The sequence below is a fragment of the Trachypithecus francoisi genome, unplaced genomic scaffold (genome assembly GCF_009764315.1).
Source record: "Trachypithecus francoisi isolate TF-2019V2 unplaced genomic scaffold, Tfra_2.0 Lachesis_group9, whole genome shotgun sequence".
In the NCBI taxonomy this organism is placed as follows: Eukaryota; Metazoa; Chordata; class Mammalia; order Primates; family Cercopithecidae; genus Trachypithecus; species Trachypithecus francoisi.
In genome coordinates, this window is record NW_022681474.1 from 38,949,189 (window position 1) to 38,975,948 (window position 26,760).

Genomic DNA, 26,760 nt, shown 5'->3' on the forward strand with positions numbered 1-26,760 from the left:
CCTGCTCCTGGGCTCTAACCATCCTCCCACCTCAGCCTCCCGAGTAGCTGGGACTACAGGAATACACTACCACATCCAGCTAGTTTTTTTGTATTTTTTGCAGAGATGGGGTTTTGCCATGCTACCCAGGCTGGTCTCGAACTTGTTAGCTCAAACGATCTGCCCATCTCAGACTCCCAAAATGCTGGGATTACAGACATGCGCCACCGTGTCTAGCCTCCTATTTTAAATATGAGAAAATTGGCCTGGCACAGTGGCTCATGCCTATAATCCCAACACTTTGGGAGGCCGAGGTAGGAAGATTACTTGAGCCTAGGAGTTTGAGACCAGCCTGGGCAACATGGCGAAAACTCATCTCTACAAAAAATTAGCTGGGCATGGTGGCATGCACCTGTAATCCCAACTACCTGGGAGGCTGAGGTAGGAGGATCACTTGAGCCAGGGAAGTTGAGGCTGTAGTGAGCCGAGATCGCACCACTGCACTCCAGCCAGGGTGACAAAGTGAGACCCTGTTTCAAAAAAAAAGGGGGGCAGGCACGGTGGCTTATGCCTGTAATCCCAGCACTTTGGGAGGCCAAGGCGGGCGGATCATGAGGTCAGAAGTTCAAGACCAGCCTGGCCAATATGGTGAAACCCCATCCCTACTAAAAATACAAAAATTATCCAGGTGTGGTGGTGCACACCTATAGTCCCAGCTGCTCAGGAGGCTGAGGCAGAAGAATCGCTTCAACTCAGGAGGCAGAGGTTGCAGTGAGCCGAGATCGTGCCACTGCACTCCAGCCTGGGTGACAGAGTGAGACTCCATCTCAAAGAAAAAAATAAAAGGAAAAAAAGGAGAATTTAATTTGATTACCAGATTGTAAATGGCAAATCTGGAATGTGAACCCAAGCATTCTGACTTATATTCTTAACCACGGTTATACTCCCTCTATTCTCTATGGAGAATTTATCAACTTAATTTAGTCAAATTTGGTTATCAGTACCAGGCTTATGGAAATTTAAATGTCAGTTAACTGCTGTATAACGATGAATCAAAATCTATTTATTCCATGATCACCTTTTTTTCAGAAAAGTAGTTGCAACATTACTTGAATGACAACTTTGGGATCACATTTTACTACTTCTCTTTCATTGATTTGTCCCAAATTCCTGCCTTTGCCATGGGACCCTAAGCAGTTGACAAACTGTGAGCCTCAGTGTCATCATTTATAAAATAAGATTAGTGATACCTTACTCATTTGAGAATTAGATGAGATAAAATATACAAAGCATTTGGTGCAGTGCTTTTTCACTCAGATAACTACTGTTGCATTCCATTGCCTGATGTATCAAATCCAAACTTTTGCCTAGCTTTCAAAGTCTCCCTAGAAATGGCTAGATCCCACTCATCTTGATTTATTTCTTGCCTTACTTGATATATAAACTTTCTTCTGTCTCTGTTCCTCTTGGGACATACACACCTTTCTTTTCCTCTCTTCTTCATTATCCACATCTTTAAGACCTAGTTTAAGTTCAGTCTTCTCCGTGAAAGCATCTCCAGTTAAACTCATATTGTTTCTTCCCTTTTTTGAACTCCTGTTGAAGTTATAATAGATATTACATTGTGTGACATTTCACAGATTCTTTGATATATGCTAGGTTTCTCTTTCCATCTAGATTCTAAGCTCCTTGAGAAGACAGATCATGTCTTAATATTTTCCTGTGTCTCCCCCAGAGGATCTAACAGAGTATCATAACTATTGTTCTATGAGATCTAATGAGCTCATAGCTATTGTTCAACAAATACTTATTACCTGATTGAAGAAAATAAGCTCCTAAAAATACCTTATAATATTATATAGGTCTTTATATTGTCAGTGTGTTTTTATAACACTGTTAATACTTAATCCATATTATAGTCATAGAAAATAGGTAGAACAGATATTATCTTCATTTTTTAGGTAATAACACTGAGTTTAAATTACATTGTGGCTTGCCCAAGGATTCTTGATAAGTAGCATTATTGACCCCACCCCCAACCCCTGCCATTCCAGTCCATTGTCCATTCTCTATCAGGCTGCCAAAATATTTTTTTTTTCCTTTTGAGACAGGGTGTTGCTCTGTCACGCAGGCTGGAGAGCAGTGGCACAATCATAGCTCACTGCAGCCTCGACCACCTGGGCTCAAGTCCACCTCAGCCTACTGAGTAGCTGGGAATATAGATATGCACCACCACACCCAGCTAATTTTTCCATTTTGGGTAGAGACGAAGTTTCGCCATGTTCCCAGTCTGGTCTCAAACTCCTGGACTCAACCAGTCCTCCCGCCTCAGCCTCCCAAAGTGCTGGAATTACAGACATGAGCCAGTGTGCCAGTAATATTTTCAAATCAAAGATGAGATTGCATCACTCCCTTTTTTAAAACCTTCCAACACTTTCCCATTTTACATAGAATGAAATCCTGCAAAACCCCCACATTCACCATACTCCAGGTACAGTGGCCTTCTTGAGCTTCAGCAGTCTTAGTTTGCCAAGCTTGTTGCTAGTCTGGGGCCTCTGCACTTGAATGTTCTACCCCTGGAACTTTACATGGCTTGCTCCTTCTTGCCCTTGAAATCTCAACTCAAATATCACCTCCTGAGTGAGAAAGTAACACCTATGTAAATTAACTCTCCTCCCTTGTCACACTTCATCATATCATCCTGTTTTATTTTCTCTATGGCACCTATTAATATCTCAAGTTAGGCCGGACATGGTAGCGCATGCCTATAATCCCAGCACTTTGGGAGGCCAAGGCAGGTGGATCATGGATCACTTGAGCTCACAATTTTAAGGTAAGCCTGGCCAACATGATGAAACCCTATCTCTGCTAAAAGTACAAAAAGTTAGCTGGGCGTAGTGGTGCACGCCTGTAATCCCAGCTACTCTGGAGGCTGAGGCACAAGAATAGCTTGAACCCAGGAGGTGGAGGTTGAAGTGAGCCAAGATCGCACCACTGTACCCCAGCCTGTGCAACAGAGCAAGATTCTATCTCAAAAAATATATATCTATATCAAATTAGCTTGTTTATATATTTGTTACTTGTATATTGTCTATCCCCGGTAGAATGTTGGTCTCATACAACCAGAGTTTTTATCCTATTCACATCTGTATTCCCAGTCCCTAATAAAGTACCTGACACATGGTAGAGTCTTAATAAATATTTATTAAATAAAATAGCTAAACCCAAACTAGACTAAAACTATGGCTTTTTTGTTCCTAATCCAGTGTACTTCCCATGAACATTTAATTTTTCCTACTTTTTGTGAAAGCACTTATACGTTTGGAACTACAGTAAGAATTGATGTTCAGAACAATGACATTAAGATGTGCTGGAGGATTCTCTATTATCAAAGAAAAATTTTATTCAGTTCAATAACCTAAACTAATTAAAGCAGGGATATCATGGCATATTATTATATTAATACATTTAGAAAGATTTCCAAATAAAAAGACTTTCTGCTTTTTCTTTAGTTAACTAGAAAATTAAATTAACTCAGAGCTCTTTATTCCCCAAAAGTCCTTGTTAATTAGGATTGTTCTATAAATCTCTATTATTAGCAGAGTTCATCATCTGTTTTATTGCCCTGTTTATTAGGGCAGCCTGAGCAGGGTGTCTTTGCTCATATCCTGATATGTGTGTCCTAGTGAAAAGAAAAGCATTTCCGGATTCTCGTTTTTTCCCTATTCCTTGATATAGGCGTACTTCATGCTGTTAGTGTAACAATTTAGTTTCCTTCTATCAGTTCTCTATATAAAACTGGAATGATATTATTGACCTGGCTATTAAGCAAAATAATTAAATTTAAGGTCTGCTTAAAAGCATTAGTGCTTTGTGATGTTGTTTATAACAGAAGATTGAAAATAGCCTAAAAGTCCATTAGTAAAGGATTGGTTAAATAAATTATAGTATATCCATGTAGTGGACTATTATGCTGCAATAAAAAATAATGAGGACATTCTCTGTTTACCAATATAGAAAGATATCCAGTATTTGAAAATATAATCCAGAGTAGCCTAGATAGTATGATACCTTTTTTTGTGTAGGTGAGGGGAGGAAAAAAATAAGAATGTAGTTTATTGTATATGCATAGAAAAATTCTGGAAGGATATATAAGAAAGCAATAACAGTGATAAACAGATTGGGAAGTAGAGGAGCAGAAACCAGCTGAATGGGAGAGATGAGCAGAGAGAGATTTTATAGTATAGCTTTTCATATGTTTTATATTTTTGAATCATATGAATGCATTACCTACTCAAAAAGTTAAATTAAAAACAAGCACAGCTAAAAGTAATATGTGGCCAGGTGTGGTACCTCAGCCCTGTAATCCCAGCACTTTGGGAGGCCAAGGTGGGCAGATCACTTGAGGTCAGGAGTTCAAGACCAGCCTGGCCAACATGGTGAAACCCAGTCTCTACTAAAAATACAAAAATTAGCCGGGCATTGTGGCACGCACCTGTAGTCCCAGCTACTCAGGAGGCTGAGGAAAAATATCGCTCGAACCTGGGAGGTGAAGGTTGCAGTGAGCCGGGATCGCGCCACTGCACTCCAGCCTGGGCAACACAGTGCAACTCCATCTCAAAAAAAAAAAAAGTAATATGCGATTCTGTACTGAATTCTCTACCAGATTAAAAATACTGCTATAAAATACATTAGGACAATTAAGAAAATTGGACTGGACTATAGATTAGATTAAAATGTTGTGTTCTGTGTTTATCAACTATAACCTGGCTAACAGAATATCATTACTCTTAGGAAATACACACTGAAGTATTAAGGGGTAAAAGGCATAATATATACCACAAATGCTAAAAAAGTTTCAAAGAATAAATAATGTTATATATATATATATATATGGGAGGAATGATCAACTAAATGTGGCAAAATGTTAAAAAATGGTAAATCTGGATAAATGTTGCATAGATGTTGTCTGTATTTTTCTGGGAACTTTTCTGTTAATGTAAAATTATTTCTAAATAGTTTTTAAAAACAAGCAAACAAAAACATTTTAATACTATGGAGATTACCTTATTATAAACAATGGCCAAGATACAGGAGCCTCTTAAAAGAATGTGAAGTGTTCTGGTTTTTACATAGTCATACTTTTCACTTTCTGGAGAAGTTTTTACCATCACTTTTCTGTTTCTTCCATGCCTATTGATGCTGGGTCAGAGGCAGTGGCAGGGGTAGTGACTGCATTTTACCTTGAGGTTGAAAAACACCAGGCCAAGTGTGGTGACTCATGTCTGGTGTTCAGGAGGCTGAGGCAGGAGGATCACTTGAAACCGAGGGCTCAAGACCAGCCCGGAGAGCAAAGCAAGACCCCATCTCTACAAAAAAAGATTTTTTTTAATTAGCCAGGCATGTTGGCTTTTACTTGTAGTCCTAGCTGCTCAGGAGGCTGAGACAGGAGGATCATTTTAGCCCAGGAGTTTGAGGCTGCAGTGAGCCATGATCACACCACTGCACTCCAGCCTGGGAGGCAGAGCAAGACCTTAGCTCTTGAAAAACAGAGAGGGAGAGGGAGGGGGAGGGGGAGGAGGAGAGGGAGAGGGAGAGGGAGAGGGAGAGGGAGAGGGAGAGAGAGAGGGAGAGGGAGAAGAAAGGAAGGAAAAGCAAGAGAAAGAGAAAAGAAAGAAAAACACCTGCCTACCTGCCTTTCAACCTGCTGGATCAGCTTCAGTTGTATCTTTTCAACAGTTTAGGACATTAACAAAACAGTAACAATGTGGCATTTTAAAAATACTTTGGGCCGGGCGCGGTGGCTCAAGCCTGTAATCCCAGCACTTTGGGAGGCCGAGACGGGCGGATCAGGAGGTCAGGAGATCGAGACCATCCTGGCTAACACGGTGAAACCCCGTCTCTACTAAAAACTACAAAAAACTAGCCGGGCGAGGTGGCGGGCGCCTGTAGTCCCAGCTACTCGGGAGGCTGAGGCAGGAGAATGGCGTGAACCCGGGAGGCGGAGCTTGCAGTGAGCTGAGATCCGGCCACTGCACTCCAGCCCCGGGGACAGAGTGAGACTCCGTCTCAACAAAAAAAAAAAAAAAAAAATACTTTGAACAAAATTTTCTAAGGATATTGTGAGATTGTGTGAAATATATAGTTAATTTGGTGGAGGTAAACCTGAGGAAACATTTAATTGTTTGGACTTGAATGACTGGATTTTTATTATTGTTCGGTTAGATATTGTGGCATTTTTAGAAACTTAACCATCTCTACTATAGTTGACTTTCATTATAGATGCATGAAGATGTTTTTATTCTAACTAGATTGGCCTTTTAAGTGATTAGATAGTGAAGCTTGTCTCATATTTAAGTGAAGAGTAAATTATTTGTATGAAGTGTCTAGAGAATGCCTAAAATTGATTATTTTGTATTCTAGGTAAGCTAAATTTTATTGTTTTGAATGAAGGCATGCTGCAGTCTTATCTAATAAATGACACAAAACAAATCTATTTTCAACTGAATTGTTAATGTTTGTTTCCTGTCTACTTGGGGAAACTTACGATTTAGTGGTTTTTTAGAAATCCAGAAAATAGGAATAATAATTATTCCCAACCCTTTTCCTTCTCACTTTACAAAAAGTTTGTGAAGAATTGAGAAATAAATGCTATGAATAATCTTAAGCTCTTAGGTAGAAGTACTTGATCAAAACTAACCGGGTCATTTTTTTACAATTAGGGCAGAAAGCTAGTTTTTACTAATTGTTCCGACAGCTACTCCAGGCTCATTTCATGCCTAAGAAAACTAGGACCCAGTGAGAGTCATGTGAGTGTCTTAGGCTTCATTGGTTGAATAACATCCATACCTGTAAGTGTATATTCAGATTTAGTGAATGTACTTCTGTGTTCATATAATAAATTTCCTAGAATAGCCATGGAATAGGTCATGCTGGTGAAAACTGTTAGTTTTGTGACTTTTTTTTTTTTTGAGACTGAATTTCACTGTCGCCCAGGCTGGAGTGCAGTGGCATGATCTCTGCTCACTGCAACCTCCGCCTCCCAGATTCCAGCGATTCTCGTGCCTCAGCCTCCCAAGTAGCTAGAATTACAGGCACATGCCACCATGCCCTGCTAATTTTTGTATTTTTAATAGACACAGGGTTTTACCATGTTGCTGAGGCTAGTCTTGAATTCCTGACCTCAAGTGATCCACCCGCCTCGGCCTCCCAAAGTGCTGGGATTACAGGCGTGAGACACTGCCTGGCCGTGACTTTTCATAATAGCTCTGTAAACCAGCTTAAGTCATTTGAAAATCAGAGCATACTAAAAACGTAATAAAACATAAATATTATTAAATATTTTTTAGTCTTCTGTGATAAGGAGCACATTTTGGGATCTTAAAGATTTTTCAGTGTCATCATTTTGAAAGGAGTTCTTGTAGTTCTTTAGATAATAGAAAATAATGAAAACTGAGTTTATGACACATCTTTTGCATATGTGATATTCTTATATACTTATCTATACTGATAAGTATAAAAAGGTAGAAAATGATTATACTTTGTATTTCAGGAAATTGAACTTCATATGACAACTAAGGATAAAGTATCTCAATGATGTGTGTGTATGTGTATATATAGATCTAGAAAAAGCATTATAAAGCTGCATTTATAGGCCAGGCGCGGTGGCTCAAGCCTGTAATCCCAGCACTTTGGGAGGCCGAGACGGGCGGATCACGAGGTCAGGAGATCGAGACCATCCTGGCTAACACGGTGAAACCCCGTCTCTACTAAAAAAAAATACAAAAAACTAGCTGGGCAAGGTGGCGGGTGCCTGTAATCCCAGCTACTCCGGAGGCTGAGGCAGGAGAATGGCGTAAACCCAGGAGGCGGAGCTTGCAGTGAGCTGAGATCCGGCCACTGCACTCCAGCCCGGGTGACAGGGCGAGACTCTGTCTCAAAAAAAAAAAAAAAAGCTGCATTTATGTAGAATTTTCAGCAATTTAGATCAAGAAGTCATGATTTTTTTTTTTTTTTTTCTTTTTCCCGAGAGGGAGTCTCACTCTATCCCCAGGCAGGAGTGCAGTGGTGCAATCTTGGCTCACTGCAACCTCCACTTCCTGGGTTTAAACAATTCTCCTGCCTCAGCCTCCAGAGTAGCTGGGATTTCAGGCACACGCCACCATGCCCAGCTAATTTTTTTTTGTATTTTTAGTGGAGCCGGGATTTTACCATGTTGCCCAGACTGGTTGAACTCCTGACCTCATGATCCACCCGCCTCCACCTCCCAAAGTGCTGAGATTACAGGTGTGAGCCACAATGCCCGGCCAGAAGTCATCATTCTTAAGAATAAAATTCAAAATAATCTCTTCCATTGTCGATTAGATTCTGTTCATAAATAAAGATTTATGCAGTCAAAAATAAATAATTGTTTTCAAACAAGGAGCTCAAGGAATTCTGTATAATTTTGGTTTACTTACCATTTATATATAATTATTTTCCAATCTGTAAATCTAGTAATTAATTCTTATATTACCTAAAATGTTTTATAGGCATGTTAGATTATTACATAATGTAAATGTATTATAAATAGTAATGGTGTCATTAACTTAGCTCATTTTACTTATTTTAGTACCTGTTTGGTTTTAGTTTATAGTTGTTATTTCCCTGTGTAGTGTAGCTTGTACTTGAAAGTAGTAAAATCAGATTTCTTTATAAGTATTTATGGTACAGACCTTTTCCTAAATCAGACTGCAGACCTTTCCCAAGTATTTCTAATAAAGTCTGCTTACTTTTTTTTTTGGCCTGTGTAGTAGTATGTACTATATATACTCTCTAGAAAATATAAGTCTGGATATTTGTGCCATAACTTTCAATTAACCAAAATCTTGTCAACTGCCATGTAGGCCCTCATGTTACAAAAAGTGGAAAGTTCAGTTACTTAAAGAGTTTGGCCAGGCATGGTGGCTCACACCTAATCCCAGCACTTTGGGAGGCTAAGGCAGTCAGATCACTTGAGGTCAGGAGTTCGAGACCAGCCTGGCCAATATGGCAAAATCCTGTCTCTACTAAAAGTACAAAAATTAGCTAGGCGTGGTGGCGCATGACTATAATCCCAGCTACTTGGGAGGCTTAAATCTTGAGAATAACTTGAACCAGGAGGCGGAGGTTGCAATGAGCTGAGATCACGCCACTGCACTCCAGCTGGGACAACAGAATGAGACTCTGTCTCAAAAAAAAAAAAGTTTAAGCGAGATGCAGTGGCTCATGCCTATAATCCTAGCACTTTGGGAGACCAAGACAGGGGATTGCTTGAGCCCAGGAGTTTGAAACTAGCCTGGGCAGCAAAGCGAGACCATGTATCTACCCACCTGCCCCCCTGTCCCCCCCCCACCCCACAAAAAAGCAAAAAATTAACCAGCTGTGGTGCTGTGTGTCTGTGGTCCCAACTACACGGGAGGCTGAGACAGGAGAATCCCTTGATCCCTTGAGGTCAAGGCTGGAGTATGTTATGATTTCACAACTGCACTCCAGCCTGGATGACAGAGCAAGACCTAAAAAAAAAAAGATTTTTAAAAAGATTGACTAAGTAATTGAGTCCTCTTCTTGAATATCAATCTTTCCAGGAGAGCTTTTTCATTAACATATTTATGTCTGTTGTTGAAAGTTTCCATTAAGAGCAGGTAGCAAAAGCTAGACAGAATATGCTTTTGAAGATTCTCTATGTTCTTTATTAATACCTTTCTTAAGTTTCTCAAGATCTCCTCTTGCCTCCCTCTTGGTCTTAAATGAGACTGAAGTTTACGAGTCTTTAGCCATGTCTGTCCCCATAGGGATGCAAATTTATGATTTCAGAAGTTCCAGTCCCCAGTAAGAAGCACTGTCCAATCATGTGCAGATGTGTCTTGTAAGCCAGATTTCATCACAGATAAGTCCATTCCACTGTCATGTGCCACATTTAAAGTACTAAATTAGGTTACTCTGTAGTCAAAACAAGCCCTGGTCCAGACTGCTCTAAGGCAAGACCCCATTGCACTGTCCCTTTTGTTCTGCCCATGCATTCGGTAGTAGCTTTCCCTTTTGCCAGTTGACAGATAGTGACTTCTTTGCAAAACATAACCAGATTAGGTTGTTTTTAATAAACCAACTAAAATAAAAAAATTATTGACATTGGGATGAAGTATTTTAACAGAATGATAGTAATGTTTTTATTGTGCCATTGTGATTTTCTGTAAAGAAACACCCAATATTCATTTTTTTTTTTTTTTTTTAATTTACAACTCTTTAACTGTACCCAACATTTCACTGCTAGGAATATAGTCAGGCTTGAAGCTTTATTAGAAACCCATGATCCAATCCATACCAACACTTCTTTTAGTTTATGGCTTCTGTTCATTTGCACTGTCCAAAAATGTACTGCTACTATTTGTAGTCATTCCAAAAAAAAAAAAAAATGTGAACTACCTAGGTATAACTCTCATAAGACATATACAGCAGCATCTGTATGCTGAAAGTTACCAAAAAAGTGTTACTTGCATATGATTTTACACCATAGTTCCCAAGTGCCCCTGTACAGAATATGGAGCTTATGTCCTGTCGCTCTTTGAATGATGAGTGATGAAGGAGCTTCAGACATTACTGGGTGAGCTTGTATTGAGTGTTACAAAGAGAAGTCAGCCTGCCTTTCTTTGGCTCTAATTGCAGAAAGTGAAGTCACTGCTTTTGCTGTCTTGGATCAAGACCAGAAAGAAATTATTGATACCAATGGAGCTGGAGATGCATTTGTTGGAGGTACAGACTAATTTATTTCATTCTTACTTTCAAGTTGAACATTTTAACCCTTGTTTCTACCATATAACCAAGATTTATTCATTTAATAACTTTTAATTTCTTCTTTTAAGTAATTCACTTATGAAGTTCTTTCTGTATACTTCTATCATTGTCAGTATTATAAAGGGGTTTTACCACAGGAAAAACTGTGTTTGGAAAAGATAATTTGCTACTGTGCTATACCCCAGTCATTTTCACAAGATTAATTGTATCTGTCAGAAAATTGCATAAACAAGCTGCATCAAGTACAGTATATAGTATATTCGTAGCCCTTCAGGCTTAAATGTTAACACGTTTTTGTTCTTTAAAACAAGTTGTGATGAATATTAAACAGTATGCTAATAACTAAGGATGATGTCTTTGGATGATATCCTTTGGTTAAAACATCTGTTTCAAACACAATAGTGGTTGTTTGTTATACTAGGAAGAATTCAATTTTTGCCTATTTTAGGCTCTATAAGAACTGGCAAATTTTATATGAACTAATGATTTTGGTAATGAATACTCAAAAATAAAATCAAGATAATAGAAGATTTTTGGCTCAGTGACTTAGATTGATCTAAAATCTGATTCAAAAATTCTTTTGATAAGTCTAAATTCCTTCTAGCTAAGTGTAGTTAATTAGGCTAGTTTATAGTCTCTAGAACACTTTAGCTTCCTCAAAGATACCCCAAAGGGGTCTTTCCCAGTCAGACCAGGTTAATTAAAAAAAAAAAAAAAAAAGCAAGCAAGTGGAGCTGATCATTGTCCCTTTTTCTCTGGAGGATAATTTGAATCATGGGAAACTTATTTAAGTTTGTGTGATGGTTTTAACTTAATATTTTATTTTAATGGTCTTTTACCAACATAAATTTTTATTTTTCTTTCTCTAAAACTATTCATGCCCAGTTTTTTGTTTGTTTTCTTTTGATATGGAGTCTCACTCTGTCTCCCAGGCTGGTGTGCAGTGTTGCAATCTCAGCTCACTGCAACCTCTGCCTCCCAGTTCAAGTGATTCTTCTGCCTCGGCCTCCTGAGCAGCTGGGACCACAGGCGCATGCCACCACACCTGGCTAATTTTTGTACTTTTAGTGGAGATGGGGTTTTGCCATGTTGGGCAGGCTGGTCATGCCCAGTCTTAAATGAACTATTAACCATTAGGATGCCCCATGCCCTGTATTCTTTGGAAAGAGTCTGTACCACAGACAACATTCTACTTCACTGTTATGATTATGTTTTTTATTTCCTTGCTTGGAAAGTCTTCATTATTGGTAATATTAGAGTACTTAGCCAATTTTCCTATTTTTTACTCTTTAGAGCTATAGATGTATGTAGGCTAAAAATATTTTATTCTGAATTTAGCCATATTCTGTAATACATTAAGAAAACCCTAGTGATTTCTTGGTTAGAAATTGGTCAAACCAGGAATCTTAGTCTAGAAACTTTTAAACTTATACACTGTATGTACATTACTTAAGTACTTTAAAATCTTTAAAACACGAAGTCTTCTATTTCTTTGACATTCAGTAGGACGCATAATGAGGGCATCATAGATTTGATGGTGACCTAAATAGCCACTACCTCTGGCCTTGAGTTACTACGCTTCCTGGCCCTGCAACAGCAGATTCCATTACAGTCACCTAACTATCTGTAATGCTACCGATACTAGGTGAGAATATATAGACTTTTTGAGGGAGGGAGAGGCCAGTCTTAGGATACTCAGGTAGGAACAACTAGCTACCATTTGTATTGTCGTTAGAGTGATAAATAAACTACTTCATCAAAGCAATTGGGATTTTTTGTTAGAGGATTTTTCAGCCTCTTTTTATCCTACTTCATTATATTTATTGTTGGGGTATAGTTAGGTAAGTAAAACAGAAAAATATAGAACAGGGATCCACAACTTTTTTTTTTTTTTTTTTTTTTTTTTGTAAAAGGCCAAATGGTGACTGTTTTAGGCTTTGCAAGTCATATACAGGCTGTATTGCATATCTTTGTTTGCTTGCTTGGGTTTTGCTTTGTTTTTTTTTTTTTTAATAGCACTTTTAATATGTAAAAACCTTTCCTAGCTCTGTAGCTGTACAAAAACATGCCATAGGCCAGTGTTGGCCTACAGACTATAGTTTGCCAAACCCTTTTTTACTCATAGGCAGCTTCCTCACTTTCTTCATTTCTAGCATTTCAAAGCTCCAAACACTAGATTTCACTACACATTGTCGAAATCAGAATAGAGAAAGTGTAAGGCAAGTAGACACTAGGCAGGACTTTACTGGTAATACAATTACATAGCCAATTTTCTCACTTTGAACCTACTCAGTTCCCAGGGTAATCAGATCCCAGAACAGTGGGTCATGCAATGAGATGAAAATCCTAATGTCAATTTATTAATGGAATACTTATGTTGCCATCTTTAGCACATTCTGTCAAATGTGAGTCAAGCTACAAAGTAACAGCAATAGATAACCTTTATACGGTACCTACTAACCAACCAATATCTTAAATACTTTATATATATTAACTAATTTAGTGTTCACAAAAGCTTCTTGGAGTAGATTATTTTTACCCCTATTTTACTGATGAAAAAAACAGAGACAAAGAAAGGTGAGATAATGTGCCCATAGTCTCATGGCTAGAGAGTAGCAGAGCCAGGATTCAAACCCAGAAAGTCTGTCTCCAAAATCAGTGCTTTTACTGACCACACTAACACTGCTTCTCTAAACATTTATGTAAATCTCACCATTATAACTGAGAATCACAGACCAGCCTTCCTGACAAAAGCTGGTTTTGCCAGAGAATCTTCCTGTTATCTGAGTAGATGACTTCATTTATTGAAGAGGATCTTTTGTAATCTGACAGGGTTCTGAGGACTCTAAGGTAAGATTGTTGAGGAAAAGAAAGAAAAACTGAAAGGGAAGAAAATCCAAGAACTGTAGTCCCTGGTGAGTTTGAACCAAGAGCTTTTTGCTAAGCTGTAGCATCGATTGCACTACAGAGATACAGAAAGCCAGATGATAAACTTGCTTGGTTAGCATGGACTCCAAATAAGAGAGTTATATGAATCAGCTGTTTAATAGTGAAGCAAGATATTTCCCTAAGCCCTTCTCAGGCAGTAACTGCAGTGTATGGGCACTGGAACTAGCCGGCCACTTTGATGCCAGCAGGAGGGAACTTCACTCACTCGCTGCTCCACCCCTCACAGGAGGGGGAGCATAGGTGAGCAGGTGCAGGAACTGGGCGAAGCACTTTTGGGCACTGGTAAGAGTGAACTCCATACCAGCCCAGTGGCAGCATCTAAGGGAAGGTGCCCTTGACCTCTGGTTCCCCAGAGGAAGCGCTACAGTGCCCTTTTAGCTTTGCTGTCCGTAGACAGCTTAAGCATTAACAGCTCAGTGGAGTGACCCTCCTTTGTCACCAGTGTGACAGCCCTTTGCACCCACAAAGGGCTGAGTTCTTGGCACCTGAGTTCTTGTCTGGCGTCCAGGATAAATGGGGTCACACAAACGAATTGGAGATGGTAAATGCAGGGGATTTTATTGCTGATGAAAGTGGCTCTCAGCAGGAAGGGGAGCTGAAAGGGGGATGGAGCAGGAAGATAATCCCCTGGAGTCCGGTCGTCCCCAGTCAGACTCCTCTCCAAAGCTATGCCATCAAGCTGTCCCTCTGAAGTCAAGCCGCTTCTCTCCAGTGTCCAATCGTGGTCTCCAACATCCAGCTGCTTCTCCTCTTCTCCTTTCTCTGTCAGCTGAGGCTGGGTTTTTTATGGGCACAGGATTGTGGGTGGGGTGGGCCATGGGTAGTTTTGGAAAAGGCAACATTTGAGCAGAAAAACAAGGATGTAAGTTCTTACTTTGGGCCGTGGTATTAGGCTTTTTGGCTTTAGGGTGGGGCCCTCACCAGAGACCCACCCTCTTCTGCCCAGAATTTGCCTGCCTCCTGTCCCTATCAATAGCACCCATCTAACAAACTGATGCATCCATCTTACAATAGAAATGTTCTTGTTAGTTGGAAGTACTAAAAGATCCATTGGTTAAAACCCCCTGCTCCCTCTCCACACCAGCAAGAGCCTTTCTACTGGGATTAGAAACAACAGCTGTTGGCACCACACAGTGACTCACACCTGAAATCCTAGCACTTTGAGAGGCCAAGGCAGGCGGATCACTTGAGGCCAGGAATTTGAGACCAGCCTGGCCAACATGGCAAAACTCTGTCTCTACTAAAAATACAAAAAATTAGCCAGGCAAGGTAACATGCACTTGTAGTCCCAGCTACTCAGGAGGCTGAGGCCCTGCCCATATGGAAAAATTAACAAAATAGATCAAAGACTTAAATGTAAGTACTAAATCAGCCAGGTGTGGTGGCTCATCCCTGTAATCCCAGCACTTTGGGAGGCCGAAGCAGGTGGATCACTTGAGGCCAGGAGTTTGAGACCAGCCTGGCCAGCATAGCAAAACCCCATCTCTACTAAAAATAGAAAAATTAGCTGGGCTTGGCGTTGCATGCCTAAAGTCCCAGCAACTTGGGTGGCTGAGGCAGGAGGATCACTTGAACCCAGGAGGCAGAGGTTGCAGTGAGCCAAGATCTTACTACTGCACTGCAGTCTGGGTGACAGAGTGAGACCTTGTCTCAAAAAAATTAATTAATTAATTAATAAAATAATAGGCACTGACTACTTCCACCTTGGAAATGAATCTCAGGCAGTGGCAACTTTTACATTTACTATGTAGTTTATTTTTCTTTGCCTCCTTGCCCAATTAACATATCTTCTTTCTGATTGACATATTCTATCTTTGGATGGTTAATATATTCATCCTGTAACTTTCAAGTTTTGCTGGCCTAAGAGTATTTCTGTCTTTTGTGACTTTGCATATCTATATTTTAGTCCACTTTGTGGTAATTTAACTCTCTGAAGGACAATAATTTTCTTTGCATAAATTTCAGATTTTGGATAAAGTATCACTCCAGCTACCATGTGCTAATTATCTATATCAGTAGCAGAGTGCCATGTGTTCCTTTAGCCAGCTAAAAAGATATATGACTACATCATGGATTTTCATGTATAATTTAAAAATGAGTAACCCAAATGTACATAAATTAAATTAAATTAAATTCATAGTTCCATCTCACGAGTTTAGTGACAGTAACAAATCCCTCCAGCCTCTACAAGCATCACTCCCTATTCTATTTGGAGGTCTTAAGCGCTTTGTGATATTTGCTCTTTGTCACCAGCCAGCCCTGATAGAACTAATCTTTTCACATTCTTCCTCAAAAGCCCAAGTGCTAGGATTGTACTCTTGGAAATGGAGACAATTCTATAATCTCTAAGGATGATTTCCTAATTTCCTAGGTCAAGAGAAAATTTCTTCCTGTTGTCCTGCTGTGCTTTGTCACAGCAGGTCTGCCTTTTCATTTGGAACCCTCTTTGTCACTGCCATAGTAACAAATGGAAACATTGAGAACATTTTGTGACAGGCACTGTCATTTTTCCCAGTGAAATCTCTTCCCCTGTGTCTTCCCGATAAATGAAACTGAGAAGAAAAATCATAACAAATAACATGAAAAAGGACCTAATCAATATGTTCCCACTGGGCTGTCAATACCAGCCTGTGTTAATCTAATATGATTTAGTCATATGTTTTATGGCAGCTGTAGGAATATGGACAGGACCTACAAATCATCTTTAGACTGAAAGTGAGTACACCTTTGACAGATGATGTGTAGACACTTATATACAACTCTCAGATAGAAGACTAGACTTCACCCAAGAACCAACATTCTTAGAATTAAAAAAAAAAAAAAAAAAACCTTCATTAAGTATGGTTAAGAGCCACATACAGATTAGGAAACTTTATTTTGTTGGTTTTTTTTGTTTTGTTTTTGTTTTGAGATGGAGTCTTGCTCTGTCGCCCAGGCTGGAGTGCAGTGACACAATCTTGACTCACTGCAACCTCTGCCTCCCAGGTTCAAGCAATTCTCCTGCCTCATCCTCCCAAATAGCTAGAATTACAGGCATCTGCCACCACACCTGGCTAATTTTTGTATTTTTAGTAAAGATGGAGTTTTGCCATGTTGAACAGGCTGGTCTCGAACTCCTGACCTAAGGTGATCCACCTGCCTCAGCCTCCCAAAGTCCTGGGATTTACAGGCATGAGCCACTGCATCTAACCAGAATATTTTATTTGGAATGATAATAAAGTAATTGTGCTGCCTCATAATACATTTTTTGGAGGGGGAGATGGGGTCTCACTCTGTCACCTAGGCTGGAGTGCAATAGCACGATCATAGCTCATTGCAGCCTCAAACTCCTGGGCTCAAGCCATCCTCCCACCTCAGTCTCCTGAGTAGCTGGGACTATAGGGTTTTTTTAAAATTTTTATAGAGACAGAGTCTCACTCTGTTACCCAGTCTGGTCTTGAACTCTTGGCCTCAAGCAGTCCTCCTGCCTAGGACTCCCAAAGTGCTGGATTACATTTCATTAAAATGACAATTCATTTGGGATTACAGACATGAGCCACCACCCCCAGCCAGAATACTCTTTATTTTAAAAATCCTCACAACAGCTTCAGCAGGGAAAATGTATTACCCTTAAAAATATTACCTATAATATGCAAATGACTCTGAAAACCACTTAGCAATCACAATGCAAATAATTCTCCTGTTTCCCATCTAATAAAAAGGAACACTAATTTCATTCTCTAGGCTGGGAGCAGTGGCTCATACCTGTAATTCCAGCACTTTGGGAGGCCAAGGCAAGTGGATAGCTTGAGCTCAACAGTTCAAGACCAGCCTGGACAACGTGGCAAAACCCCATTTCTACCAATAATAAAAAAATTAGCTGGGCATGGTGGCATGAGACTGTGGTTCCAGCTACTCAGGAGGCTGAGGTGGGAGGATTGCTGGAGCCTGGGAAGTCGAGGCTGCAGTGCACTGTGATTGCACCCCTGCACTCCAGACTGGGTGACAGAGTGAGACCTTGTCTCAAAAACAAACCAAAAACAACTTCATTCTCTAATTCATGTTTAGAAAAGAACATTGGTTTAAAAAATTTTTTTAAAGAGTTGTTTTCAGAACAAGGATGCCACTTCCTCTTGATGTGGCACCTATCTATACTTCTGAGGACCATAAAGACTCCCTAATTATCTTCATATTTTCTATCCTCACCTTGTTTTTTTCGTCCCAAACATTTATAGCTTCCTCCCCCCTTCTTCTTAATTGCTGCTTCATTGTGCTATGCATAGAAGTGGTGCAGAATTCTTGGGATTTTTTTTTTTTTTTTCACTACACGCTTCCTTTGCTCTCCATCTCAGAAGACTAGAAGACAACTTGGTAACTGTTGAATATATCGTTTCTCACACTTCTTCACTCAAAAACCAAAACCTTCATATGACCCACATCTGCTGAGGATTTACTTGATGGTGACCAAGATGACAGCTCCCCACTGCTAAACAACCTGATGTCAACAACTCTTTTTCTTGTCTTTCTGCTCTAATGGGACATCTCCTCTGTTTTATTTCTTGAGCAGAAATTTTTCTTAAAACCATCAAATGAACTGTGGAATTGGCTTGGTCATTAGGAATATGAAACAGGCCAGGCGTGGTGGCTCACACCTGTAATCCCAACACTTTGGGAGACAAAAGCAGAAGGATCACATGAGGCCAGGATTTCAAGACCAGCCTGGACAGTACAGTCTCTACAAAAACAAATAAATAAATAGCCAAGCAGGGTGGCATGTGCCTGTAGTCCCAACTACTCAAGAGGCTGAGGTGAGAGGATCACTTGAGCCCAGAAGGTTGAGGCTACAGTGAGCTGAGGTCACGCCACTGCACTACATACAGTCTGGGCAACAGGGGGAGACCCTGTCTCTACAAAAAAAAAGAAAAAGAAAAAGGATATGAAACATTCACCACAGATAGTAGTTCAAGTTCATGCAAGAGAAAGGAAGAGAGAGCTATGCCCTTGCACAGTGATAGGATGCTTTATTACATGCTACACTAGTGTTATACCTCCAAAGTCTTAGTCAAGCTGAAGCTAGACCAGCACCAAATTTCATAAACACTGTCTATGATTATTTGAGCCTTCATTAGTTAAAAAATGTAAAGATTATCCTCTCCAGCCATGATTTAAAAAAAGAGAGAGAGAAATCACTTTAGTTCATGTGAAATACAGGATGATTTTAGAGTGAAGCCTGTAATTTCTCATCAACACAAATGTTCCCTCAAAGACCTAATATCCTGAATGACTTCCATCTAGAAGCAATTGTAAATAGATAATGGAATTGAAAGGACTTTATCTTCTGGGAATGTGGATAAGATACAAACAGTCTGAACCATGTAGGCTATCAGACTCTAAAGCTTGGATGTGAACCTTAGGTTTCTTATATTTGATGATTTTTTAGAAATATTTATTCTAAGAAAATGATGTTGATATGGAAATTTTTATTTAGTTGCAGAGGTCCACAGGAAATGTCATAAGTAAAATTTCTGAAGTTCATTTTCTTAAACAGAATTGTGACATAACAAAATATATGTGTGTTAGTTGCCTGACCTAGAATATTGGTGAGCCAATTGGAAGTAATTTGAATCGTATAATTCTCTCAGCTGCTATTACATAAATCTGGTCAGTTTTACCTCTCATATCTGTCTGACACATCCAACATGTATCAGTTAGCTTTTACTGCATAACTAACAACTTTCAAAACCTAGTTACCTAAAATAACAACTCACTTATTTAGCTCCACAAATCTGTGGGTTGACAGCTGGGCCTGTGCTTACCTGGACAGTTCCTCTGGCCTTAGAGTGTTGAGAGATGAAGTAATTTGCCCAAGGTCATATTGAAAGCTAAGATTCAAACTCAAAATTTGGCCTCAAAGTTCTTAGCCCTAGCCATTTTGCTATACTCCCTTTTATTACTACATCATCTTACCTTCCTCTCTAAAGGAGGAGAAATAGCCAAAGTGGGTTTATAAACACTGGTCTGTAGACTGGTACCAGTCTATGACATAAGAGTTTTCATCAGTCAATATCAAAATGTAAAAAGGCAGGGGCAAGAAAGTAAACTTCTGTAAAACTAAATATATTCAGTTTTAAATCTTGCCCTTCCTACTTTGAGGGAGTTATATTTTCTTTTTTTATGAATAATGTTGGTAATAGTGGATTTATTTATTTTTTTTTTTTTTTTGAGACTGAGTCTCCGCTCTGTCACTCAGGCTGGAGTGCAGTGGTGCAATCTCAGCTCACTGCAACCTCCACCTCCTGGGTTCAAGCAATTCTCCTGCCTCAGCCTCCCAAGTAGCTGGGATTATAGGCGCCCGCCATCACGCCCGGCTTATTTTTTTAGTAGAGACAGGGTTTCACCATGTGGGCCAGGCTGGTCTTGAACTCCTGACCTCGTGATCCACCCACCTTGGCCTCCCAAAGTGCTGAGATTACAGGCGTGAGCCACCACATCCGGCCTGGATTTTTAAAAAATGTTCTTATCTAGCAGAATTAAAGTCTGCCAGCTCTGTGTTTATCCCTAAAATCTTTTGGACAAGTTTCAATGTTCTGTGAAATCCCAAAGTCTGGGATTCACTGATCAACCATATTTTTTCATAAATTCTACAAAATTATTTGGCCAGTTTTTTTTTCTTTATGCCACTAAAAGATTAGTGATGACTTGAATGCTGTTCATGTTGGGTTTTTCTAATATCTGGCCCATTTCTTCATATAAAGAAGACGAGTGTAGGCTAGATGCAGTGGCTCATGCCTGTAATCCCAGCTCTTTGGGAGGCTGAGGCAGGTGGATCACTTGAGGTCAGGAGTTCAAGACCAGCCTGACGAACATGGTGAAATCCTATCTCTACTAAAATACAAAAATTACCAAGGTGTGGTGGTGAGTGCCTATAATCCCAGCTACTCGGGAGGCTGAGGCTAGAGAATCGCTTGAACCCAGGAGGTGGAGGTTGCAGTGAGCTGGGATGGTGCCACTACACTCTAGCCTGGGCAACAGAGCAAGACTCCATCCCAAAAAACAAAATAAAATAAAAAGTAAAGAAGACAAGTATAGAACTGTAAGTTCTATACTTGCTGTTGACAGATGAGTACAGAGCAATAAGTATAATATGATGTGATTTGTATTTTGTTAAAAATGGTCTTATGTGTGTATGTTGAATGTATACTTATAAAAGCATATAAAAGTTCCAAGAAGAAACACTCCAAACAGCTAACAGTGGATGTACTTGGAGGTGGATAAATGAAATAATCACTTTCCACTCTGTATGTCTGAATTTTTTTTTTACAATGTGCCCTTGTTGGCTTTGTAATTAATGTAATCTTTAAATAAATAAAATCACATGGGCCGGGCGCGGTGGCTCAAGCCTGTAATCCCAGCACTTTGGGAGGCCAAGACGGGAGGATCACGAGGTCAGGAGATCAAGACCATCCTGGCTAACATGGTGAAACCCTGCCTCTACTAAAAATTACAAAAAACTAGCCGGGCGAGGTGGCAGGCGCCTGTAGTCCCAGCTACTCGGGAGGCTGAGGCAGGAGAATGGCGTAAACCCAGGAGGCGGAGCTTGCAGTGAGCTGAGATCGGGCCACTGCACTCCAGCCCGGGCGACAGAGCGAGACTCCGTCTCAAAAATAAATAAATAAATAAATAAATAAATAAATAAAATCACATGTGTGTAGCACTGATGCAGAGCCCAGCCAGCCTTAGTACCTAGCAGAAATCTTCACTGTGGTAAATAAGTCATCAGACACAACATTTCAAGCTATATGATAATTTATATGAAACGTAACCTCTGATGTTTTAAGGCAACTTATCAGCAGAGGTCTGAATAAAACAAAATTAGCAGAATGATTGTCAAATTAACAGCTACTCTCTCTTCAGATATGTAAGTTCTGAAACCAGGGGTATAAACACAGTCTTTTAATTTATTTTTCATTTAAATTATCCAGTTAACATTGACATTTTATAGAGTTTAGATATATTTCTCACCCACAAAGTAAATGGCAAATTAAAAACTGATTCCTGTCATCAAATGCTCTTAAAATTTTAGAACCATCCTATGATAAATTTTTAGTTGATCAAATGCAGATTTTTGATTGAATTAAATAATAACAAAATTTAATAACAAAGTTATCTTGCTGATGAATTAGGGCATAAGCACAGCTTCACATAAACAATGTTACCATCATCTTATCCCAGCAGCTATTACTTTGCCCCAATGAATCTTTTGTTTTTAACTATATTGTTTAGAGTGTTCGCGCTGAAAGGAAAATTTTTAAAAATCATATTTTCTGGTTTTCAAACAATTTCCTGTAGTGAAACTCTTTTCAAATGAGGTCTTATCTGAATCAGAATGAAATGAACCCAAAAAATTAAAAATTAAAAAGTTTTTAAGAAAGAATGAAATGAGATTAAACAAACTCCCATTTGTCCCTATCCACATTTTATTTGGTGACTCATGATGTCAGGTAGGAAAACCATGATCTATTCAAAAGCCCCCATTTGATGAATGAAGCAAGTAAGGCCCAAAGAAAGGTAAAAAATGAGTTGTCCAAGGGAGTTAATTGCAAATACGAGACTAGAAGCCAGATTACTGAATTCATGACACAGCAGTTACTTATGTTCATAATCCAAACGAAAGTTGTCGGTTAAGGCTGAGCACGGTGGCTCATGCCTGTAATCCCAGCACTTTAAGAGGCCGAGGTGGACAAATCACTTGAGGTCAGGAGTTCGAGACCAGCCCGGGCAACACAACATGGTGAAACCCCACCTCTACTAAAAATACAAAAAAATTAGCCGAGCATGATGGTAGACACCTGTAATCCCGGCTACTCGAGAGGCTGAGACGGGAGAATTGCTTGAACCTGGGAGGCAGAGGTTGCAGTGACCCAGGATCGTGCCACTGCACTCTAGCCTGGGCAACAGAGTGAGACTCCCATTTCAAAAAAAAAAAAGTTGTCAGTTAAGCCGTCTGTTATTTAGTCCTCTTGGAAATACATAGGTCAAGAGTCAATATCCCAAATGCATAGAAGGAGGGGTTTTTTGTTTTGTTTTCTTTTTTTGTCTTGATGTTTGACTTTAAACAGAAGTATATGGTAAACTTTTATTTTGGGGACCATGTCAAAAGATCACACATTAGCTTTAAAATCAAATTCTGACTCAATGTTGTACATCTATGTTCCATGAAGAAGAATGACTTTTAAAGCAGTGTTTTGAAAGGGATTGGAGTGAAAGGGCATCTTACCTATATGAGTACAAAATACCTCTTAGCAGTACTCTTCAAGAGCTTTCTTCTGAAATTAAGATCATTTTTTAATTGAAGGGCTTTTGGTTTTGTTTTTAATTCAAATACAATGTCCCATACCATGTTAACGGAACTCAGTAAGTTTCCATTTTTAGCCACCACAAAGGAGTAAGAAGTTATTCTCATAGCTGTAGCTATAGGACAATAAAGTTATTCTTTCTTATAGCTACAGTACTGACCACTTGCCTGTATATTACACATTGCTTTTCAGTTGCTCACTTTATGTGGGAGGGTGTGTTGTGCTGAACTATCTGAAAGGAAACTTTACTCTAAATTGACTTCCTGTACATGTCAACAATTAACACCATCTGACACCACTTAAGCTCTGGTTTTCTTTTTTTTTTTTTTTTTTTTGAGACGGAGTCTTGCTGTGTCACCCAGGATGGAGTGTAGTAGTGTAATCTCAGCTCACTGCAACCTCTGCCTCCCAGGTTCGAGCGATTCTCCAGCCTCCTACTACAGGTGTGCACCACCACACCTGGCCAATTTTTGTATTTTTAGTAGAGACAAGGTTTTGTCATATTGGCCAGAATGGTCTCGAACTCCTGACCTCAGATGATCCACCCACCTTGGCCTCCCAAAGTGCTGAGATTACAGGCATAAGCCACTGCGCCCAGCCTGGTTTTCATTATGCAAATATCTGCTAGGTCAGACCTTACCCTGGCAGGCACAGTAGCTTTTTCAGTTATTTCAAAATTTAATGTTTATTATTTTCCCTGAAAAATCAGTTTTCTAAAATTTGGGTCACAAGTTGTTGTTTGAGTTCAGGACTACTTGGTAGTCAATATGAAGTCAAAACAAAATTTTACTAACTAGACTATGTAGAAAACACAAAAAGTTTACATCTGAGCATTTTTCAGCAGGGGGAATCCATTACTTTGTCACATCTGGATATTTTAAGCTAGCCAAATTGAAGTGGGAATTTCCTGCCAGATGTAAGTTCTTTGAGCAACCTGTGAACATCTAAGTAAGTGAGGGGTTATGAGTCCTTGTTGGGTAGAGCTATACCCACTCTGAAGGCTTGCTCCTAACAGGCAGCAGACATTTTATATGTACTACCACCAGTCAGGAGGTTGTGCAACCTATTTGAAGTCAATATGATGTGCTCTTGTTCAATGTAAAAACATTGAAGGCCTCATCTTGAATGTACAACATCAGTCTTACAGATATTATATCCAGGGTGAACATTGCATTGAAATGTCTCCCAAATGTAGATGACAAAAATTTTGTTTCATTAATAGAAAGAAGGTAAGACTGAACCACCACAGGTATTCCAGATAATTTGGATAGGGTCGTTTTGTAAAGTCAGTGTAGACCAAAATATGTCTCTAAATATGAGGGAAATAAAGAATCTGAAATGACATGAAAAAGACCAAGTATTTCTATCCACCTCCTGTTCTAGATGCACATGGGAATTAGGAAGTGAAAATTTCATTCAGAAGAGCTGTGCACAAAAAGTGGAACTGCATTATTCAATTGAAACAAGTAACATTTTTAAGGGGGATAAAAGACTTTCTACATGATCTCACTGGTTTTGTTGTCCTCTGTAAGGGAAAATATTGACATTTACCAGACTGTTTGCTCCAGCTTTCTGATCTCCTGCAGTTTATTTTTATAACAACCTTATCGATGAGCCTCTTACCCAGCTCTCTAGGTTTAACTGAGTTGAGTCGATTTGTTACCACAGCTTCAAGTAGCTGTTACAGAACAAGCAAGACATCCTAATAAAGCTGTAAACGTGTTTACTCAAACAGAGTATTGATTTTACTTGGAGAGGGAGAAGCCAGTTCTTAGCACAGTGTCAGGGTGGATGAATTTCACTGCAGTTTTTCATTGTCATCTGTCATGGTTGTGAAACACTAAGTAAAGCCATCAGAGGATAATTAGAAGTACCAGAAATTTAGCCCCTAAAATCAGTTAACCACTTGGGAGTTTTGTAGCTTAATTAGCTTTTATTAAAACTTTCCCTAGTATTAATAGCCAAGCACTTTTAATGGCATTTCCAGGTAGATCAGGATATCAAGGTTGTGACTTGTTAAATATATGAATTGAATGGCTAAGGGTTTTTCAGACTTTTTCTCACTCTGATAATTAGGCTACCACTAGAACACAATTAGAACCAAAACCAATGTAAAGATACAGTGATATATACTTATACCAGCAGAATAAATGCATGATTTTTTTTTCCAAAAAATCAAAAGAAGTAGTAAAGCAATTATAAAATAATTTAAGCCAGGCGCAGTGGTTCATACCTGTAAGCTCAGCACTTTGGGAGGCCAAGGCAGGAAGATCACGTGAGCCTAAGAGTTCAAAATGAGTCTGGACAACATAGTGAGACTCCCGTCTCTACAAAAAATTTAAAAATTAGCCCGGCATGGTTGTGCACACCTGTAGTTCCAGCTACTCAGGAGGCCAAAGTGGGAGGATCACTTGAGCTCAGGAGGTCAAGGCTGCAGTGAGCCGTGATCACACCACTGCACTCCAGTCTGAGTGACAAAACAAAGCCCTGTTTCAAAAAATAAAAATAAAACATGTCTTTGTAGAAAAATCAAGTTTGCATCTTTATTACACTTAAATGTTTTTGTAACACAACGTGATCTAAACACATAAAACTGTCAATGCCACCCTTGTTTCTAAATACCTTGATTAAAGCAGATTCTAAAGTATTCTGGCTTGCTTTAAGTTAGTCATTGTCTTAACAATAAAAGTTGATGCACATTGTGCAAAAGGCAAGCGTCAGAATAAGGAGTTGCTTACCTTCTGTAGGAACTGCATTAGCTACTGAACTTCATGAAAAGTATTCATATGAACACTACCTGACCTCTTGCAAATGTCTAGAAAAACAAATCACAATTGAAAAAAATCTCCCACCTAGGTAATGAACAGAAAACTGAAAATTTATTAAAAATAAGTTTGACCTTCTCTCATGATGCTGCAGTCAAGCAAAAATGAAAAATAAGTTTGACCATTATATTTAAAGTCCATCTTCCCATATCTGTAATAATTCATTTAGTGCTTTATGGTAAAGTTTTTATGTCTTCTTGCACTACTGCCTCGGCCTGTCTAAATGACTAATAAAAATTATGATATCTCTGAAATGACCAGTTCTAAAGCCTAAGGGTAACAGACTCTGTCTGAAAGAACAGCAAAAGATGTTGGGTTTTCTTTGTCTTTGAAATGCTATGTCACATGTTTATCTGTGCCTGTAGTTCTAAGCCAAATTCTACCCTGAATTGAATCTTTAAGCCACAAAGTTGCAGGTTGTAAAACATTGTTCCATAAGAGAGCACCTCTAGAACTTGCTCTTCTAATTTTTCAAAAGGTAGAAGAAATTGACTTTTCACGGTTGTATTTAGATCATTCTTCCATATTAAGGTATTCAAAAATAGAAAACAAAAAGAATATGGATTTATGATTATATCATTTTTATGTGCATCTCAAAATGCCCACAGTACAGTAATTTATTTTATTCTATGCAATTTTCTTGAGAATGACAGTATGTGAGAGAGCTTGTTGGATGAGGAGGGACAGGATATAGTAGGGCAGCCATATTTGAACTTCAAGGCACTGTTTCCTCTGACTCCTTCAGTCAAAAGGAGCATAAACCCATTTCACCTAGTTCAGGTTAAGGAATTTTTTTTTTTGTAAGGAAGATATTATAGTGGTTAAGACATTGGGTCAAAAGATATGGTTTTAAATCTGGT

At 39.2% G+C, this 26,760-nt stretch overlaps 1 protein-coding gene across 2 annotated transcripts in view; it reads left to right on the forward strand.

Moving 5' to 3' along the window:
- ADK (adenosine kinase) overlaps nucleotides 1-26,760 on the forward strand; it is a 613,194-nt gene that overhangs the window by 563,312 nt on the left and 23,122 nt on the right. For both annotated transcript variants that reach the window (XM_033209675.1, XM_033209676.1), the window contains exon 10: nucleotides 10,663-10,749. In XM_033209675.1, the coding sequence (XP_033065566.1) occupies nucleotides 10,663-10,749 (87 nt within the window). The remainder of the gene's footprint in view (nucleotides 1-10,662; nucleotides 10,750-26,760) is intronic.